The sequence below is a fragment of the Pan troglodytes genome, chromosome 19, assembly GCF_028858775.2.
Source record: "Pan troglodytes isolate AG18354 chromosome 19, NHGRI_mPanTro3-v2.0_pri, whole genome shotgun sequence".
Classification (NCBI taxonomy): Eukaryota; Metazoa; Chordata; class Mammalia; order Primates; family Hominidae; genus Pan; species Pan troglodytes.
In genome coordinates, this window is record NC_072417.2 from 82,221,386 (window position 1) to 82,243,562 (window position 22,177).

The 22,177-nt window shown below is 33.2% G+C and overlaps 1 protein-coding gene across 3 annotated transcripts in view; it reads right to left on the reverse strand.

Moving 5' to 3' along the window:
• Positions 1 to 1,294: 1,294 nt before the first annotated feature.
• Positions 1,295 to 22,177, reverse strand: part of ABCA5 (ATP binding cassette subfamily A member 5) — an 80,763-nt gene continuing 59,880 nt past the window's right edge. For all 3 annotated transcript variants that reach the window (XM_001166579.8, XM_016932823.4, XM_054670637.1), the window contains 17 exons: positions 21,871 to 21,984; positions 18,675 to 18,845; positions 15,588 to 15,701; positions 15,078 to 15,212; positions 14,290 to 14,364; positions 13,658 to 13,749; positions 10,118 to 10,244; positions 9,694 to 9,811; positions 9,504 to 9,595; positions 8,276 to 8,451; positions 7,758 to 7,833; positions 7,537 to 7,631; positions 5,694 to 5,813; positions 4,421 to 4,570; positions 3,852 to 3,931; positions 2,212 to 2,267; positions 1,295 to 1,598 (listed from right to left, as the gene is read on the reverse strand). In XM_001166579.8, the coding sequence (XP_001166579.4) occupies positions 1,491 to 1,598; positions 2,212 to 2,267; positions 3,852 to 3,931; positions 4,421 to 4,570; positions 5,694 to 5,813; positions 7,537 to 7,631; positions 7,758 to 7,833; positions 8,276 to 8,451; positions 9,504 to 9,595; positions 9,694 to 9,811; positions 10,118 to 10,244; positions 13,658 to 13,749; positions 14,290 to 14,364; positions 15,078 to 15,212; positions 15,588 to 15,701; positions 18,675 to 18,845; positions 21,871 to 21,984 (1,899 nt within the window). In that variant the 3' untranslated portion in view covers positions 1,295 to 1,490. The remainder of the gene's footprint in view (positions 1,599 to 2,211; positions 2,268 to 3,851; positions 3,932 to 4,420; positions 4,571 to 5,693; positions 5,814 to 7,536; positions 7,632 to 7,757; positions 7,834 to 8,275; positions 8,452 to 9,503; positions 9,596 to 9,693; positions 9,812 to 10,117; positions 10,245 to 13,657; positions 13,750 to 14,289; positions 14,365 to 15,077; positions 15,213 to 15,587; positions 15,702 to 18,674; positions 18,846 to 21,870; positions 21,985 to 22,177) is intronic.

Below are 22,177 nucleotides of genomic sequence, written 5' to 3' on the forward strand. Positions count from 1 at the left end.
AGTGTATAGCAACTGCCCCCAGCAACGGGGGAAAATATCAGCCACGTACTTTGTACCGAGAAAGAACACTTTTAAATCCGCTGCTAGAGCCTAAAATCACAGATGTCTTATTACACAATAAAGCTAAAAGTTCATTAAATTTTGCCTACATTAAAGAATTAATAATGCCACTGAAAGGTTTTGCTTATTTAAAGTAATTCAGTACCAAATCCTTCTGTCATTGCTGTTGTTGTTGTCTAATACAATAATCACACTCTCAATATATTTGTTTTATGAAGTTAATACTTTCATTTGGTTGAAATGTAATGTCAACTAGCATTATTTACACTATTTTATACCTTGAGCCAATACATGGGTTGTACAAGGAAGCATTTCTAAGAAAATATTAGCCATGCCTTTAACTCTATCAAAAATGAAATTCTGGTTCTTATTAAAAAGAAATAGGTGCCCTGCACTTACAATTCTTAATTTAACCCTTGGAAGAGTTTATTCATATCCTACCATGTTCCAAAGTCAATGAGGTAAGTTACTAAATAAATCTACACACTGATCTACTTACAATTTTATAAAAGAGATTCACTAAAGTTTACCAATAAAAACAAATACCCAATAAAATATTTTATTCAAGAACAAAATTAAATGTGCCCTTTGCAAGGAAGATGACAAAAAATTTATATGTTCCAAGAGTGATGAGGGAAAAGGTATGGCTTAATTCTACCACCTCCATAGATAACTGTCATTCTAGCCACAGAGCCAAAGAATCAGACTATTACGTAAGATTCTACACACAGTCTTCCTTTAATTATAATAACTAAAACCTTCTGAATTTTACTTTAAATTAAAGAAATGTAATTTCACATACCTAATTACCTAAGCCTAAAATCATGTACTAGAACAAGGGCTCATTTCACTTATTATGATCAATGACTGCCACCTAGTGGATATAACTTTCCTCAAATCTCTATATTGAGATTTTCTAGTGCTTACACTTCAGCTTTTACGGATGACAACTTCCATTCAAAGTGGCTTTTTTAGAAATTAAAAAGGAGAAGCAAGAAACTTTCACATTGCTTTATGTATCTTTTCTATGCATTAGTTATGAATTAGTTTTTTATTTAGATTGGAACATTACGTACTTATTTAAGAAGATGGCATAAACTTAAAGATAACTTAAAAATAAAACTATTCTATTACAATTCCTTTAAATCATAAATTCAGAAGCACTGTTTCTGAATGGTGAAAAAGATGACATACAAACTATATAGTTCAATATACTTCAATACAAACATGCAGCTTCACTTAATTATACATACGTTTTATTTAAAGAAAAGCAAAACACACAACCACAGCATTTCAATTAAGGAGCTTAGAAAAATTTCAAGTGCGTTCTTGGTTCTCCAGTTACCATTCCAATAAAAAACTTTTTAAACCAAAGTTAAAATTAAGTGAAAAAGAAAGAAGTCCCAGTAAGCAGACCGAACAATACAAATTCAAAATACTACTCTATCTTCTTGTGTTCGTTCCCACCAAAGTGTGCTGTTTAAAGTTCCACAACTATTATCTTCCTCCTCTTGTTCTTTAGTGAGTTCTACAAAAACCTAGGTGAAAAGAAATAAATGAATACAGTATGCTGTATCTCAAGTACCTCAAAGAACTTTTAACTAAATCAGAAATGGTACAAGGCTATATCTAGTTATATCAACAAGTATCAAGAGATTTATTAACATTAACATTATTCAAGCAGATTATTTTCAAAAGTTACATGCAAAGATGAATACTATTTTAGATTAATAGATTTGTTTTTTAAAAAATAATTCATAACTAAACAATGTAATTTCAAATACACTAATGTGAAACACCACCATCATGACTCACTTTCTTTACAAAATGAAAAAAACAGATATTCAAAATCAGCAAATCAAAGTTAGCTTGATTTAAGCATTCCATATTGCACACATGTATCAAAACATCACTGTACCCAATAAACAGTGTGATTTGTCAATTTAAAATAATATCAATTTTAAAAATAAAATTTAAAAAATTAGTAAGTGAAGAACCTAAGGTTGATTAAAATTATACCAAGTTTAAGATCATTCTGTAACAATTTGTCACTGGTTTACGATCTCTCTCCCTCTCTAATATAAACCAAAACAATCGATATCAGATACTTTCTTCTATAAAATAATTTTTAAAAATTTAACTTTATAGTACCTGTTCCAATGTTGCTTGAGAAAAGCTATATTCTTCAATGGCAAAAGCATGTTTAGCTATTAAAATATAAAAATAGTATTTTACTTATCAATATCTGAAAAAAATGGCAATACCTACCAAAGTGGCTAACAATGTTTTAAAAATATCTCTGTAATCAACCCACTTAAATTTGAAGCTGCCAAAACATGTTATTTTTCCCGCTTACTTCCTTTCTCTTCCCCACACCTATAATTCCTCTATAGCCCTAAGTACTGTATGTTGAATGTTACTTGTCTTATTTCACTTTTTCTAAGTTCTCCTCCATTATCTTTTTCCTGGTGATTCTTTTCATGTCTTCTTTTGATCCCTGCTCTCTTATCTCCCATTCTCCAACTCCACTGTAGCCTATTCTGGCTTCTTGAACTAGATTCTGGATATTGGTCCTATCTCCATAAACCTTTTGTTTTGTTTTGTTTTGTTTTTAAGACAAGGTCTTGCTCTGTTGCCCAGGCTGGTATACAGTGGCCTGGGCAACAGAGCAAGTATACAATCATGGTTCACTGCAGCCTCGACCTCCCAGGCTCAAACAATCTTCCCACCTCAGCCTCCTGAGTTAGCTGGGACTACAGGCACATGCCACTATACCCGGGTAATTTTAAAAAATATTTTGTAAAAACAGAGTCTCACTATGTTGTTCAGGCTGGTCTCGAACCATGGGCTTAAGGGATCCTCCCGCCTCAGCCTCCCGAAGTGCTGAGATTATAGGTGTGAACCACCATGCCGGCCAATAAACATGAATAAACAATGAACATCATGCAGGCCATATATTACAGACCAAAAAATAATTAATTAGTGTTCTTGGCAAAAGTAAACCCATTAATCCATAGCTGCAACAAGAATATATACAGTATCAGGAAATCTTTTTGTATTCAGTAATCACATAAAGAACAATCATAAAAATCCTGTAGTTATTTTGAAAATTATTAATAATAAACCTTATACATAAATATAGGTTGTTTCACAGTTTATAAATGCCATAAAATAATCTGCATATGAATACCTGATTCTTCCAGGAGGTGATCTCCCTCAACTGTCACCAGCATATATATATTTATCCTACATACCACTTATTTTTTAAATGCCAAGATTCTATAAGCTTCCTTAAAATTTTGGGGACTGCCCACCCCTCGCTACACTCAGAATTCTCTTTGCCACTGGAGTCTTGATAGTGTTGCTACTTCTATGGACCAGTATGAAGTAAGGATTCAAGAAACTCAGAGCTCTTGCTGCTGGACTAACTGCAAAGACTCCATAATTAAGCTGACCCTTCTCATAGATGCAATGTGATAAACTGTGTCAATGCTCTCTAAAAATTGTAAAAGGTTTACATTACAATAGAGTTTATCTACAAAATCCCTATGATATTAGTGTTTACCTGTGTCTTAGATTAAATGAATAAAAGGTTATCTTCTTATCTGCCATAGTTTCTAAAACCGAGTCCCCAGTTTTAAACTTTTTAAATAAAATTCTTTCATAATTTGAGAGCTACAACATAAATGCTTTTCAACTACTTACCTTCTTCCAGCTTAAAAAAAGATTGTGAAAGGGACTGAACATCTTCCTTAGGAATTTTATAAGCCAAAATAGAAGATACTACTTACCTTCTTCCAGCTTAAAAAAAGATTGTGAAAGGGACTGAACATCTTCCTTAGGAATTTTATAAGCCAAAATAGAAGAAAAACTGGAAAAAAAGATAAAATATGGAAAAAAATTAAAAATTACTACTATTATGTTCTAAAGCTAAAGTTCAACATGTTTAAAATTCAAAATTAAATTCAATAACTTATTTTGGTATTTAGTTGGATGAAAATTGTTTAAAATAATAACATTTTCATGCAAAACAACTCTCATTACTACTAAGAATGTTAAAAAAATTTAAATACTACTGAATATTGAAAAATCTAATACTAAGGCAGATATAAAACACCAGCTATCAGACTTCATTAGTCCAGTATTGGTGATAATACAGAGAGAGATATATAAATTATCTATCTACAGATACATATATTTCATATATATGAAAAAATATATATATACACACACACACAGAGATATATATATATATATGGTCTATGAATGAAAAGATGATTTTTCACTTAATCCTTAATATAATAACTTTTTATAACCTTTGCTCTATAAAGAAATATAACCACATTCTTTAAAATTTTACCTTTCCTGACGGCTTGCATTTGGGAAAATATACTGAATTTCTCTTTGAAGGCGGTCTACTTCTAGGTTTTCTATCCAGTCCTTCAATTTAATTTCCAAAAAGTAGCCTTTTCCAAATTTACTCTTTAGATGTTGTACTGTTCCGATACATCTGAAGTAATTTTTTAAAAGAAAGCTCAGATATAAAATGATAGCTTCAAAGAATAATCTCTCACACATATAACTACATTTTTAAAAAATATACCTTTATATTTAGAGAAAAATTACAAAGAAAATACAGCATCCCCATACACTCTTTATCCGGTTTCAGTTTCCCTAATCTTATCATCTTATATTACCATGGTAAATTCCTCACAACTGAGACACCGACATTCGTACATTCCTTGTCACTGAACTCCATACTTTATTTAGATTTCACCAATTTTCTATTAGTGTCCTTTGTTTATTCCAGGTTCTATCCAGGATACCGTAGTGTTCTTGGCTGTCACGTCACCTTAGTCTCTAACTGTGGGTGACAGTTTCTTACTCTTTCTGTCTTTTTCATGATTTTGACAGTTTTGAGAAGTACTGGTCAGGTGTGTGTTAGAAGGTCCCTCAATTTGGGTTAGTCTGATATTTTTCTCATGAGTACACTTGGGTTATGGGTTTTGGAGAGAATATTACACAGCTGTAGTACTTTTTCCATCATATCATATCAGTGAATACATGATATCTGCACAACATCGTTTAGTTAAGGTAGTATTTGCCAGCTTTCTCAACTGTAAAGTTACTATTTTTCTCCTTCTGTCATTCATTTTTTACAAGAAACTGGCTAAGTCCCGTCCAAACTTGGGGGATAGGAGATTAAGCCTCCTCCCTTGAAGTGGGTATTATCTACATATATTATTATTTGGAATTGTTCTGTAAGGAAGATGTACCTCTTCTCTCACACATTTCTTTACTCAATTATTTATTTATGTAAGTAGAAACTCATATGTTTATTTCATATTTGTGTTATATAATTAATCCAATATATAACAATTTTTTGAAATAACAAGTACTATGCCTAAAAATAATATCCCGTTATTGAAATATTAAGTGAATTCAAATTCAAAGTAGACAGCCATATTTTTAAAAAACTCAACATACTTCCAAGTCAATCTATCAAAAGCTAACTCAAAAACTAAAATATTTAACATTTAAATTACTAACTATTGCAATGTTTTTGAAATGATGACTTTCAAAATCCAACTCCCAACCTCTTCCCCTGAATGGCATGCTATTTAGACATTGACCTTAACTGCCCAGACACCATGATAGCTACTCGATCACAGACAGCCTCTGCCTCCTCCATATAGTGAGTGGTCAGAATAGCAGCCCGCTTTCTGTTTTTAAATGCAGTTCGAATTGCTCGCCTATAAAACATAAATAAAACAAAAAGAGAGGAACACATCTGTTTGTTAAAAAAAAAATGGGTTTTTAAAAATCCAACCGGTTGGTTAATTAAGTTAATTAAAACTTACCAAATATCAATTGCTATGGCTATTACATCCTGCCCAACTATGACTTTTATATTCTTTTTTTTTTTTTTTTTGAGACGGAGTCTCGCTCTGTCCCCCAGGCTGGAGAGAAGTGGCCCGATCTCGGCTCACTGCAAGCTCCACCTCCCAGGTTCACACCATTCTCCTACCTCAGCCTCCTGAGTAGCTGGGACTACAGGTGCCTGCCACCACACCCGGCTAATTTTTTTTTGTATTTTTAACAGAGACGGGGTTTCACCGTGTTAGCCAGGATGGTCTCAATCTCCTGACCTCGTGGCCCGCTGCCTCAGCCTCCCAAAGTGCTGGGATTACAGGCGTGAGCCACTGCGCCAGGCCATGACTTTTATATTCTAATTTATTTTCCCTTCATTTTGAAAGCTTGTCAAATGGAAAAAAAAAATCTATGATTTCAAATGTTAATATGGGCTAAAAGTATGACAACAAATAAATTTTAAAATTGATGCCTTTTCATGTTATAACCAAAACAGGCTTTGAATCATAAGAAAACCGTAACATGCATCCAAACCAAACCTTACATTTTATAGACATGGAAGTTGAGGCTTAAAGAGTTGTTCAAGGCCAGGCACCGTGCCTCACACCTGTAATCCCAGCAGTTTGGGAGGCCGAAGGGGGCGGATCACCTGAGGTCTGGAGTTCGGGACCAGCCTGGCCAACATGGTGAAACCCTGTCTCTACCAAAAATACAAAAAATTAGCCGGGCTTGGTGGCTCTTGCCTGTAGTCCCAGGTACTTGGAAGGCTGAGGCAGGAGAATCGCTTCAGCCTGGGAAGCAGAGGTTGCAGTAAGCCAAGATGGCACCACTGCACTCCAGCTTGGTCAACAGAACAAGACTCTGACTCAAAAAAAAAAAAAAAAAAAAGAGTTGTTCAACTAATTAGTACTTTACATGCACTGCATAATGACATTTCAGTCAATGATGAAACACATTTCCAACAGTGATTCCATAAGATTATAATACTTTTATAATGTATCTTTTCTGTGTTTAGATACGTCTAGATACACAAATACCATTGTGTTACAACTGCCTACAGTATTCAGTGCAGTGACATGCTCTACAGATTTATAGCCTAGGAGTAATAGGCTATACCATATAGTCTAGGTGTGTAGTAGGCTATAACCACCCAGAGATTTATATAAGTACACTCTATTATGTTTGCACAACAACAACATCGCCTTTCTCAGAATGTATCTCTGTCATTAGGCAATGCATGACTGTCCTAGAAAGAGTCTCAACATAAATTTAAGACACTATTATTATGGAAAAGATCATTTGTATGCTAAATGACTAGAAAAAAACTTAAAAACTATTCAGAACACTAGAACTCTTTATCTTAATAATGACTCATGCTTATTTCTGTTTCGGAATATGTAAAATATTATGAACACTTCATGAAAAATATGCAAAGTTTTAAAAGCTTAAGGAAATCTCTAAATCTATTTAATTTTTAATTACTATTGTATCGTTTGAATAGGATTTAAAATCAAGATGTACATATAACTAACATAAAACTATTATAATAAAAGAAACTGTTCTATTCTAAAGTATCATGTACTGTGTCACAAGTACCATACTCACCACATGTGCTGTTTGGCTTTGGGATCCATACCTGTAGATGGTTCATCTAGCAAAGTAATCTGAGGATTCCCTAGCATACTTAGAGCAAAACACAACTACATGGAAAGAAAAAGATAGGTGGGAAATTAACAAAGGTTCACTATAAGGAATCTATCAAGACAATATCAGGTACTAAACTATCAATAAAAATACAGGCATTATTTGGTGTTTAATGAAAGTACCTTTCGTTTGATTCCTGCAGGTAGTTTCTTTACAGTCTTCTGAAGATGTTCTTTTAAATCAAGTGCATGTGTTATTCTGCAAAATGAATACAAAATGAGAATACCATGATATATATAAACACAAATACCAACTGGGTGTGATCCCTGATGTTGTTTTCTCTAGAATAGTTACTCAGTCGAAGCTTATTGTAAGTAGGTAAGGGCAAAAGTCTCCAATTTACATCATTTTAAATAAATTAATATCTTGATAAAATGGTTCACTTTGAATTAAAATAAGTTTCATGATATCTATAGGTATATTTATCCTGTAACTAGAAATAAAAAAATGACCTTTTTATAACTATCATAATTTACAGCTATCAGTATATTTTCATATATCATAAAGAATATATGAAAAAGTAATAAACATTTTCTATAAAAATCATTGTCCACAGAAATGCTTGTTATGAAATTTTAAAAATATGAAATGCAAACCTTTCCTCTAAGTAACAAAAGGAATCTAAAGACAATTATTTTACCGACTTATGACTTCTTTCATGTCACTTGCACTCATTCCTTTGATAGCTCCAAAAATTTCAAAATGTTCCTGCAATGTAGTATCTGGCCACAAAGGGTTTATCTGAGGACAGTAACCCATACACTTCAGTGAATTATCATCTTCACTTGTCTCTGAAGAATAATCTCCTAAAAATACCTATAGAAACACAAACCAATTTTTACTATTTTGCTTAATTTACACTGTGAAGGAAGTGGCAAGTACATTAATTAAAACCCCTTCCTACAGCCAGAGTAATATCAAGTCAGATTTCTACTCCTTTATTGTCATTATTATTATTATCACTAAGTAACTGAGACCACAAACATGTGCCCCCATGCCTGGCTATTGCTTTTTTCTTTTTTGAATTTTAGGAGGGAAGATGTCTCACTACGTTGCCCAGGCTAGTCTTGAATTCCTGAGCTCAAGTGATCTTCCTGCCTCAGCCTCCCAAAGTGCTGGGATTACAGGAATGAGCCACTGCACCTGGCCAGATGTTTTACTCCTTTTTGATGTTTGATGATGGAAGGACATATAAAGCTAAGTCAGAGTTCAGAGACTTGGTCAGAAAGGGTAATACAGAGTTGGATGAAAAAGCAAGATGTAATTCTAATGATCAGGGAGCTTCACTGGAAGGTGACATTTGAGCCAAAGAGGTAAGTGAATTTAGTATATATATTTCTAGGGTATAAGGTATAGCCAAACAAAGAAAACATCTTGGGCAAAAACCCAAAGAAAAGAGTATGCCTGGCATTTTCCAGGAAAGCAATGAGTTAGTGTGGCTGGCATAAAGTAAGCAAGGGGAGAGAAGCAGGAAATGGGATCAGGGTAGTTTTGTGAAGTATCCACAAAGTGGTCAGTGACATGCTTATAATAAAAGACTAGCTGATGGCAGGTCAAAACAAGCTCCCATATCTCCTGAAGCTAATAAAATTGTCTTCCATTAAGTTGGTAGACAAATAACTCACGCATGTAAGCATTACAAAAGCAGAAATACTGTATATGCGTGTGTCTACACGTGTCTATGAAAATTTCACCATGCACATTATTTTTACAGATAACCCAAAAGATCATAATTTGATCAGGCTGTACAAAAAATTCTAAAAATATACATAAAAATTGAATATAAAATCCAAATTTGTCACTAAAAGTTTATGTTAATTAACAATATAAATCACATTCAACATATCCTATACTCTTATATATCATACCTGGCCTGAAGTTGGTTCAATATCACCAACCAGAATATTAATAATTGTGCTTTTGCCAGCACCATTTGGACCCAACAGTCCTAAGATCTCTCCTAAAGGAATTGAAAGAAAAAAAAATCATAATCAAATCATACTAAAAGTGGAAATTACTCTTCTAGAAAAGTTATGTAAGGAAAAATTAAATACCAGCCTTTTTTCACACAGAAAGAGATGTATTTAGTTGCCACTTTCTTTACTTTTCTTGAAAGAAGAAAATCTTTCTTGTCATCATATTCTTTATGCAAATTGCTGACCATAATGGATGGTTTCTAATAAGAAAAATTGTATTTAAAAAGAAAGTTATAAAACTTATCATGAAATGACAGGCTGCACATACCTCATATCCATATTACAAAAATTATATTGGCTAATAAGGGGATACTGTACAAATAAATATCCATTAATGACTGAAATTCTGGCTTATTCAAAAGTAAGTAAACAAAGTATTTTTTTCCAAGAAAGATTTTTTTCAGATTGCTTCATATGCAAAGAAAAATATTTTTCAGATTAATTTCTATATACCGGGAATTGATCATTTCATATTTACTATGACTTAGCCATAAAGAATAAATTACCTCCTCACAACACTGGCAACCCATCAGCTCTTTGACCTTTAGTCTTTCAGCTTTGACATCTTCATCTTCATCCTCATTGTTTGGTGGTTCTGGAAGCTTCCTATTTTTAGACTTCGTTGAAAGGTTTCTACATATATATAATAAATATAAAAGACAGTAGGTTTTCAAATAATTAAAATAGTAAGAAATTCAGATACTAGGTAGAGAAAAGACTGAAAAAATACACTAACATAAGATCTAGGATTATCCCTGAAAGGTGGAATTATAAGTGATATTTCTTTTTCTTTCTTTCTTTCTTTCTTTCTTTTTTTTTTTTTTAAGACAGGGTCTCACACTCTGTTGCCCAGGCTGGAGTGCAGTGGTACGATCTCAGGTCACTATAACCTCTGCCTCCTGGGTTCAAGTGATTCTCCTGCCTCAGCCTCCTGAGTAGCTGGGATTACAGGCACGCGCCACCACGCCCGGCTCATTTTTGTATTTTTAGTAGAGACAGGGTTTCACCATGTTGCCCAGGCTGGTCTCAAACTCCTGGCCTCAAAAGATCCACCTGCCTCAGCCTCCCAAAGTACTGGGATTACAGGTTCGAGCCACCATGCCCAGCCACAAGCATTATTTTTCAATGACTGATAACATTTGGACGATATTATCTAAATTCATTCATTTATTCAACAATATTATTTATGACTAGTAGGTGTCAGGTATTATTACACAGAAAGAAAGATGAAAAAACATGAACCTTGCCCTCAAAAAATTTACAACCTGAGTATAAATGAAATTGCCCAGAAAGAGTAGATGTAGAGGGTTGACATCAGAACCCACAGTAACACCATTTTTAGGGATAGACAGAGGATGAAGTGCTTGCAAAGGCAATTTTGAAGTACAGAGGCAAACAGAAGACATAATGGAAAACAAAGGAACAAGAAAAATGTGGCCAGGCGCAGTGGCTCCTGCCTGTAATCTTAGCACTTTAAGAAGCCGAGGCATGCAGATCACTTGAGGTCAGCAGTTCAACACCAGCCTAGCCACCATCGAGAAACCCTGTCTCTACTAAAAAATAAAATACAAAAATTAACCAGGTGTGGTGGCACATGCCTGTAATCCCAGCTACTTGGGAGGCTGAGGCAGAAGAATCGTTTCAACCAGTGAGCTGAGATCATGCCACTGCACTCCAGCCTGGGTGACAGAGTGAGATTCCATCTCAAAAAAAAAAAAAAAAGAAAAATGTGTAAGGAGAACAATGTCAATCATATTAAAGCCTGCAGATTAGTTAAATAAGTTGAGCCTATTAGACAATGAAAAGACAAAATCATTAGTTATCTTATTGAAAATAGTATCAATGGAAACGTAAGGGAAAACCCAGATTGCAGGGAGTTATAGGAGTGGATGGAAGGTGAGTAACCGGAGATAGAAGAATTTTGGCTATGAAAGGAAAGAGAGATATAGAATAGGAATTAGGGATGGATTCATGTTCAAATGAGATCCATGGGTTCTTTCATATATGAAAGAAAGGTGACCCTCCCCAACCCCAAAAATATACCACTGAGATCCAGAAAGGAAAGAGAAAAAGAGAAAAAAATACACTATTGAGATCTAGAAAGGAAAGAGAAAAAGAGAAAAAATACACTTTTGAGATCCAGAAAGGAAAGAGAAAAAGAGAAAAAATTGAGCAATATTCCAAGTATATAGAATAAATGAAGATTTGGGTAATAGGATGGACTGCTACTTCCTCTAGGACTGGGAAAAGGCAAAAATGATGGAAGATGTGAGTAAGTTTGTAGAAATTTATAACTTATAATTAAGTGCTTCTATTTTCTGAGATAAATGACAAGATTATTTACTGAGAAGTAGGAAGTAAGATAAGGTGATTTGAGGAATACAAGGAATAAAGAGAAAGCTTTGAATAACTATTGAAAAGAAAGAGATAAGAAGGTGCTAACTAGGAAAATGTTATTCGTTACCAAACAGTATTAAAATATAACTACCATTCAACCCAGCAATCCTACTACTGGATACAAAGGAAAAAAAATCATTACATAAAAAAGACACCTGAACTCATATGTTCATCATGGTACTATTCACAATAGCAAAGTCATAGAACCAACCTAAGAGTCCATCAACAGTTGACTGGGTAAAGAAAATATGGTACATATACACCATGGAATACTCCACAGCCATAAATAGAATGAAATTATGTTCTTTACAGCAACATGGATGGAACTGGAGACCATTATCCTAAGTGAACTAATTTGGAACAGACAATCAAATACCACATGTTCTCACTTATAAGTTCTCACTTATAAACAGACAATCAAATACAACATGTTCTCACTTATCAGTGGATACACATGAACATAAACATGGAAACACTAGGACTGTGGACTCCAAAAGGGGGTGGGGACGAGGGTTGAAAAACTACCTATTAGGTACAACGTTCACCATTTGGGTAACGTTACAATAGAAGCCCAATCCCCACCAGTATGCAATATACCCAGCTAACAAACATGCACATTTACCCCCAAATCTAAAATAATTTTTTTAAAAAACCAGCTGAATTTATATGGAATAAATATGTAGTATTATCAAATGGAACTTTTATGTTATTTTTTTCCAGCAAATAATTCGATTCACCAATAATTATAATTTTTAGTGGACAGTTCGAAAAGACAAAAGTTGAGGATGCTGAAATGATAATAAAGTGATGAATCATGTAAGCAAGGCTGGATAGAAGAAAAAGTAAAAACAAATTAGCTAATATATTTGGAAGAATATGTAAAAAAGACAAACAATAACAAGCATTGGCAAGGATGTGGAGAAAAGAGAACCCTAAAACATTCCTAGCGGGAGTGTAAAATGGTATTACCACTTTAGAAACAGTCTGGCAATTCCTCAAATGACCCAGCAATCCCATTTCTAGGTATCCACCCAAGAGAAATGAAAATATATGTCCATACAAACAGTTGTATACAAACTAGCAACATTGTTCATAATAGCTGAATTCATAGCAGCATTGTTCATAATAGCTGAAAAGTAAAAGCAACTCATTAAGATATATAAAAAATGCTACACACGACTACATGATGAGCCCTCCAAACATTATACTAAGTGTAAAACCATATGCTAGATACTAATTATAGTGCCCAAATCCTAGCAATTTTTCAAAGATGTTATCTGGCAAATCTGATGATTTTCCAACATTAAAATAACATGCCAACCAACTATGGTAAAAAGCAAACAGATATAAAAGTTAAATACAAGGTATTTAAGAGAATTGTTGGTCTTTTGACTCAAGTTTTCCAAAGCATATTTCCATTGTCCAGTTATATAAAGTGTTCAGAATAGACAAATCTGACAGAAACAGAAAGTAGATTAGTGGTTACCTAAGACTGGGAGCTATGGGAATAGGGATAAGAAAGTGACTGTTAATGGGTACAAAGTTTCTTTTTGGAGTGCTGGAAATGTTCCAAAATTATGTTATGGTAATGGTTACACAGTTCTGTAAATATACTAAAAACATTTAAAATTTTTTAAAAATCAACTGACCTGAAAAAGGGATCTTTTCGTATTGATCTGCCTCCATATTTTTTCTCATAGTATTGTAAGAGGAAAATCCACAGTACACACTGCAGGTAAGGCTAAAACAAGAACATGTAGCAGCTCATGACTAAAAGATTTGTTGTTGTTGTTGTTGCTTTTTCCTTTGCCAACAGAACTAAGACTACATACATCAAGTTCCTTGCCATTACCAAAAGAAGTAATCACAACTTTTTTATATTTTACATGATAAAGATAATTAAAAATAAATTTTAATACAAACCAAAGCAGAATTATTTTTAGCAAATTATTCACATATTTTCTACCTCTGTATGATTCATTTATTGTCAGCTTCATAAAATATAATCGAACACAAAAACTTTGTTTTTGCTTCTAAGACAGAACTGTAATTAAACAGAATTAATAACATGTAAAAGGCTAAGTATATTAAAGTGAACATATTCAGTAAATGAAAGGTACTCACCACTGAAATACAGATTAGCTAGCGTTAACTAACATGCTTAACTTTTTATACACCTTCTTTTTCATGCAACAGGATAAAAAACTAAACATAGTTAAAACCATAGGACCAAACCATTCTTAAGGTACATGCTAATTCACAAAAACACTTTATTTCTTACCGATATAACAGCTACTGAAAGCCTATCCCATGGATTATAGGTGTCCACATTTTTTCGTACATTCTTCCAAGAAATCTAAGACAAAAAGATTTGAAAATATATACGCTGCAATATGTAGAAATATTTGGATTAAAATGAAAAAATGTATTTTGTTTAGCAAACGTGTACTTTCTATACATAAGTTAGCTGTTCATATTAGTAAGTTATGTTTTTTACTTAAAATCTTCCCTGTCCCAAAATATTTCTGAGGATCAGTATAAATTAAACACATTGAACTGAGACCTAAAAAGGGAAGCAGGGGTAGTAGGATTAGTAAGTAGAATTAATTAGCAATTCCAAACCAAGAATTCATAACAATATTTTTTCTAATAACATGGAAATTTCTTTCAATTATCCAGCCTTAATAAAATGAATCTGGTTTTTGTCTCTATTTTTTCTTGGAGAAAATCTCTTACACTTTATTCTTTGTCATCCCTTTATAGTGAAATACGTTATTTAATCACTGATAAACTCCTAAAAACAAATACTGACTGAAACCATGTCACACTTCTAATTATATACATCATTTTGAGCATGAGAGAACCTGTAATGAACATAGCCCTTTTCCTTTGAGAATTTACAGTTTGACAAGAGCTCACAATAATTTATGCTGCATTAATAATATCTAAATCAAGTAGTAGCCATTAGCCTGATGCATTTTACTGTTGTCTATACAAGAACTAACATCCCCAAATTAGACCATATTTATTTTATGTTTTTTAACATATTAAAATATTTAGCAGAATTACCTTTATGAAAGAAATCAGGCAACCTAGAAGTGGATAGATTGGAATGATGATACAAAAGGCATAATGAAGAATAGTTGCAATTGTGTATCCCATAAAGAAAGTTATTTCAGTGATTGCAATACAAGCCAACGCTGCCTAAAGAAAAAAATAAATAAATAAAAGTGACAAAGTGTTTAGAAACTTCTTACAAATTGGTGTCTACGCATTAAACTATTTTTTCAATCCTCTAATAAAACATGGAACAAGAGATGATATTTAGCCAGCAAGCAACAAGAATACCACTTGTTTGTAGCTAGTATCCTTGATACACTAGTTGCTAAATCTCTTCCATATTGTTCCTACGTGGAAAGGATGATTCAGAAGACAAATGTACACACAAAAAGAAGCTGCCAATTACCTATCTAAATTCTTCACTTACAAAAGACATGTAACATTTTTAGTATAATCAGGAAAGAATTCATGTTAATTAAACTGCTACGGAAAGTTGAAATAATGTAAAATGTGACTTACCACAGAATAGATAAATGACCAGAATTCTTTGGTATTTAAAATTTTCTTAAAGGTGAAAGAAGCAATATAAGTGAACAGAATAACTGATGGAACATAACCAATAAGGCAAAAAACCTGTAAATCAGAAATATGTTTCTATAAAAATACGAATAGCTTGCAATACACATGACATGAAATACTAGTCATATTAAAATATGAAGATTAATACAATCCTAAATAAATCATTTAAACTGAACACTATTTGTTTTTTATACCAAGTAAAATACTATCTCTCATTATTATAAAAAGCAAGTATAGCTAGCTACAACTTTATCTCTCTCAAATATTAGCTACTATTTTAATATACAGCACTTTATTTTTTAATGTGTAAGAAAAACATTATTATTTTATATGGCAGAAACTAATATATAAGGTCATTATGATCTCTGACAAAATCGGTAAATTTACTTTCAGCATCAACCTCATGTAACTCTGTTTTCCCTTTTTCCTAATAAAGTAATCAATGAAAGGGCCTGCTGTCAGTCATTTACATGTGAACATGAATGCAAATCAGTCTCTTCTTTGATATTTTAAGCTATATTTTATTTTAAGTAATTTCTAGTTTTACTTTAGATTCAGGGGATACATGTGCAGGTGTGTTACATGGGTATACTGCATGATGCTGAGGTTTGGGGTATAATTCATTCTGTCACCTAGGTACTGGACACAGTACCCAACAGTTAGTTTTTCAACCCTTGCTCCCCTTCCTCCTGCCCCCGTCTAGTAGTGCCCAGTGTCTACTGTTGCCATTTTTATGTCCATGTTTACCCAATTTAGCTCCCATTTATAAGTGGGAACATGCAATAGTTGGTTTTCTGTTCCTTTGTTAATTCACTTAGAATAATGGCCTCCAACTGCACCTGTGCTGCTGCAACAGACATAATTTCATTCTTTTTTATGGCTGCTCAGTATTCCGTGGTGTATATATACCACACTTTCTTTATTCAATCACTGGTCAATGGGCTCCTAGGTTGATTCCATGTCTTTGCTATTGTGAATAGTGCTGCAATGAACATACTCATGTGTCTTTTTGGTAGAATGATTTATTTTCTTTTGGATATATGCCCAGTAATGGGGTTTCTGAGTTAAAAGGTAGTTCTGTTTTAAGTTTTTTGAGAACTCTCCAAACTGCTTTCCATGGTTGCTGAAGTTTACATTTCCACCAAGAGTATATAAGAGTATATAAGCATTTCATTTTCTCTGCAGCCTCGCCAGCATCTGTTGGTTTTGACTTTTTAATCATAGCCATTCTAACTGACGTGAGATGGTATCTTACTGTGGTTTTGATTTACATTTCTCTGATGATTAGTGATGTAGAGCATTTTTTCATACATTTGTTGTCCACTTGCATGTCTTCTTTTGAGAAGTGTCTGTTCATATCTTTTGCCCACTTTTTAATGGGAGTTTTGTTTTTTGATTGCTGAATTGTTTAAGTGCCTTATAGATTCTGGATACTTGGCCTTTGTTGGATGCATAGTTTGTATTTTCTCCCATTCTGTAGGTTGTCCATTTACTCTGTTGATAGTTTCTTATGCTGTGCAGAAGCTCTTTAGTTTAATTAGGTGCCACTTGTCAATTTTTATTTCTGTTGCAATGGCTTTTGAAGACTTATTTACCCATAAATTCTTTCCCAAGGTCCAGAATGGTATTTCCTATGTTTTCTTGTAGAATTCTTATAGTTGATGTCTTACCCTTAAATCTTTAATCCATCTTGAGTTACTTTTTACATATGGTGAAAGGTGGAGGTCCAATTTCATTCTTCTGAATATGGCTAGCCAGCTATCCCAGCACCATTTATTGAACACAGAGTCCTTTCCTATTGCTTATTTTTGTCAACTTTGTTGAAGATCAGATGGCTATAGATGTGTGGCTTTATTTCTGGGTCCTCCATTCTGTTTCATCGGTCTACATGTCTGTTTTTGTACCAATACCATGCTGTTTTGGTCACTGGAGCCTTTATAGTATAGTTTGAAGTCAGGTAATGAAATGCCTCTGGCTTTGTTCTTTTTACATGGATTTTTTTTTTTTTTTGATAAAAAGTCTCTCTCTGTTGCCCAGGCTGGAGTGCAGTAGCACGATCTTGGCTCAACACAACCTCCACCTCCCCGGTTCAAGCGATTCTCCTGCCTCAGCCTCCTGAGTAGCTGGGACTACAGGCGCATGCCACCACGTCCAGCTATTTTTTTGTATTTCTAGTAGAGATGGTGTTTCACTATGTTGACCAGGATGGTCTTGATATCTTGACCTCATGATCCACCTGTCTCGGTCTCCCAGAGTGCTGGGATTATAGGCATGAGCCACTGCGCCCAGCTTATGTAGGATTCCTTTAGCCATCTGGGTACTTTGGGGGTTCCATATGAATTTTAGAATAGCTTTTTAAAATTCTGTGAATAATGTTGGTAGTTTGATAGGAATAGTGTTGAATCTGTAGATTGCTTTGGGCAGTATGGCCACTTTAATATATTGAGTCTTCTAATCCATGAGCATGAAATTTTTTTCCATTTGCTTGTATCATCTCTGAATTCCTTCACCAATGTTTTGTAGTTCTCCCTGTAGAGATCTTTCATCTCCTTTGTTAGATGTATTCCTAGGTATTTTAATTTTTTGTGGCTATTGTAAATGGAGTTGTTTTCTTCATCTGGCTCGCAGCCTGCCCATTATTGAGAGAGAGAAATGTTAAGCTATATTTTAAACTATGGAATAAAAGAGCTTATCCTTTGTGAAATTATTTTCAGGCATAAGAAAAACGAAGGAAGGCATTTTAAGGAAGGAATATATTAAAACGTTCCTGATTACACCCAAGTAGGTGGTCTACATGAAAGATCACTTTAGTTTCAAGAAATTATTTTAAAATGGTGGTAAGTTATTGTTTTTAAAAGTCACTTATCATATAAAATGATTACATGTATTAAATACCAGACACACTTGCTCTATTTTCTTTAACAAATTAATAACCAAATTATGCAATAAGTCAACTGTCATGTTTATAACAGATTTTAAATAACATTCTATCTATAAATAGCATGAGTACAACTAACGTTAACTTACCACAGCAAGGAACTTTACAGTATAAAAATATAATCCATAATGAAATGCCAATAAGCTTCCTAGCATCAAAATAAGAATGATAAAAAATAAGGGGATATCAACAACAGCTTGTCCAATCCAATATGCAGATGGCAAAAGACCTGAAAGTTTAAGTTGAGTATAAGCTTTGATCTAAAAAGAATGAAAAACAATTTATTATAATTTTAGACACTTTAGAAACACACAAATAAATTAGTAAATTATTGTAGATCTCTTAATTTTACATCAGCAAAACCAAAAAGGTTACATTCCAGGCTTATAGGTAATAAAAGTCCCCCTCACACTAAATACCAATTCCATTTAGCCTTTAATTTGGCTCATTATTTCTGAGATGTAACAATTTCAACAAAATTTTTAAGAATCAGAATACAGTAGTGCTGCCAAGAAACTGAGATTAAAATAAAGCAAAAGGTGTCACGGCGGTTGGGGTTACAGCTATACAAATAATAAATAGCCAAAACATTACTACTTTTGAAATACTGTGGAAACAGATGGGAAGACATGTTTACACAGAAAAAGAATTCTCAGTTTTAAAAATGAACCTTTCATAAATAAAAACACTAATAAATTGCCAGGTATCCTTTGGATTTACATAAGGCTTTCAGCTTAAGTGAAAGCTTTTGAAATGTTCAAAGCCTTTTGTGTACACTGGTATAGTATATAAACCTAAGGTGTTATTTACGTCACAAGTTTGTTAATGGTAAACTCAAATGATCATAGTTTTCCTATCTCATGTTCTCATTTAATTTGAAATTTCTAAAATATTTCATAAATCCAAATACCTAACAATTTTATTTAGTTGATTTTTGTCATCTATAAAAATATCTACTCCTAATAACTGAAGGTATTATATGAAAGAGCTGTCCACAGAGATAAAGGAAGCATGAAATATAAAGATTAGTTAAGAAGAGGAGAAATGAACAAAATTGGCAAGTTTTCTGTTCAATGAATTATGAGAACATGAGACACATGTAAATTCTAATACAAGAATAAAAACATAAGCTAAGGCAAATGCAATTATTTTGGATAATTCAAACTTTTGTCATTCACACACTGCTGGTAGGGATAATATAAAATGGAACACTCATCTTGGAAAATAGTTTGGCAATTTCTTATAAAATTAACATGTATGATTCAGCAATTGCACTCTTGGGCATTTATCTCAGAGAAATGAAAATGATGTTTACACAAAACCTGTATGCAAATGTCCACAGCAACTTTATTTACAATAGCCAAAAACGGAAAACAATCCAAATGTTCTTCAACAGGCAAATGGTTAGAGAAAGTGTGATGTATCCATACCATGGAATATTACTCAGCAATGAAAAGGAATGGATTATTGATAAATACAAATAGGATGAACTTCAAAAAAAAATGCTATTTGAAAAAAGCCAATCCCAAAAGAAAACTTATTGTGATGCCATTTTACATTTTTGAACTATCAAAATTACAGAAATAGAGAACAGAGTAGTGGTTGCCACCGGTCAGAGAGGCTAGGAAAGGGCAAAAAATGGGAATCTTTTTGGTGACAGAAATGTTCTGTATCTTGACTGTGTCAATGCCAATACCCTGTTACATTGTACTATAATTTTACGAGGTGTTATTATTGGGACAAAATGTAAAGAGTACACAGGATCTGTCTGTCATTTCTAACAAATAAACATCAATATACAACTATCTCAAAATAAAAACTTTAATTAAAAATAAGTTAGTGGGTGCAGTGCACCAGCATGGCACATGTATACATATGTAACTAACCTGCACAGTGTGCACATGTACCCTAAAACTTAAAGTACAATAAAAAAATATATATATAAAAATAAAAAAATAAAAAAATAAAAAATTTATATTGGAAAAAAATGTTTCAGTTGAAACAAGAAAGAAAATGCAAATGTCCAGTAAATTTTATTATTGTGCAGTGGGTTATGGATTTCTATATTCCTTATAATTTTCTATAATTTATACATTACTACAATGAGTATATTTAACAAAAATTGAGTATTATTTTAAAAATAGAGATATGTGTTACTGTTATACTAAACAAATAAAATTTTTATTAGAATGTATTTATTTATTTTATTTATTTATTTATTTATTTATTTTTGAGATGGAGTTTTTGCTCTTGTTGCCCAGGCTGGAGTGCAATGGCATGATCTCGGCTCACTGCAATCTCCGCCTCTCGGGTTCAAGTGATTCTCCTGCCTCACCCTCCTGAGTAGCTGGGATTACAGGCATGCACCACCACGCCCTAATTTTTTTTCTATTTTTAGTAGAGACGGGGTTTCTCCATGTTGGTCAGGCTAGACTCGAACTCCCAACCTCAGGTGATCCGCCCACCTCGGCCTCCCAAAGTGCTGGGATTACAGGCGTAGGCCACCACGCCTGGCCTAGAATTTATTTTTTTAGAATTTACTAAAATAATGAGTTCATTATTCATCACAGTCTGTAAATTAATTTAGACAAATTTGTTTTTACTGAATTAAGATCATCCATGAAGAAGATCAGAATTTTTATTAGAGCAGTAACATATAATCTCAGCAGAGTGAAAAAGTGGGAGGCTTTGAACAACCAAAGACTGTACAAGATCACTATATGCCTGAAGGAAAACAAAAGGGAAAGGCGTAAAAAGAAAGTGAAAGAATACCAAAGAACCTCTGTATACTTAGCAATTTCTCCAAGGCCCTAATGATGACAATCACTTTCATCTATTTTTTTTTCCATTAATAAGAATTTAGCACCTTGACTACTTAATACCTCCGTTAAAGGATAAAAGGGACGGGCATGTTAGTTTGCCAGTTAAGAACATAAAGATCACAGTCACTTCCCAAATCCACAATTTAAACAAGTTGAGTCAACCTGAGCAAGTCATATGAACAATCCCATCTTTGATTTCCTGATCTATAAGAAATCAGTAACAAAAAACTGACCTCACAATGTTGTGAGAATTAGAGAATATAATTTTTAAAGCATGTAGCAAGTCTCAAATAATAAATATTAATTATCACTTATTACAATATGAAACTATAATAAATGTATTTATATTCCATTTACTTATTTCTAAAATAACAATTATACTAAGCCTTGCAATCATGCAAATAGGTTATTTTTATACGACACTTCTTATTAGCAAATTATGTATTTTTAACTGAGTCATTACCTTATGATTCTCTGCATTTTCCATGGCAAAGTAAGGTGGCATTGCAGTAACAATGATTCCAAGCAAAGCTGCTTGAAAATACAGCTCAATTTTAAAAACTATATCAGTAATTTCCTGAAAGACAACCACAGAGTAACAAATGGAACTGAGAATCATTTTATATCTTAAGATATATCTTAGGATATACCTTATATCAAAAAAAAATCAAAACCTCAGAAAGAACGTATTAGAATATCTAACCCAGGCATAGTCTACATGAAAGAATGAGTGGCAGATGTATTAACAGGTAGTTGTGGACAATATTACC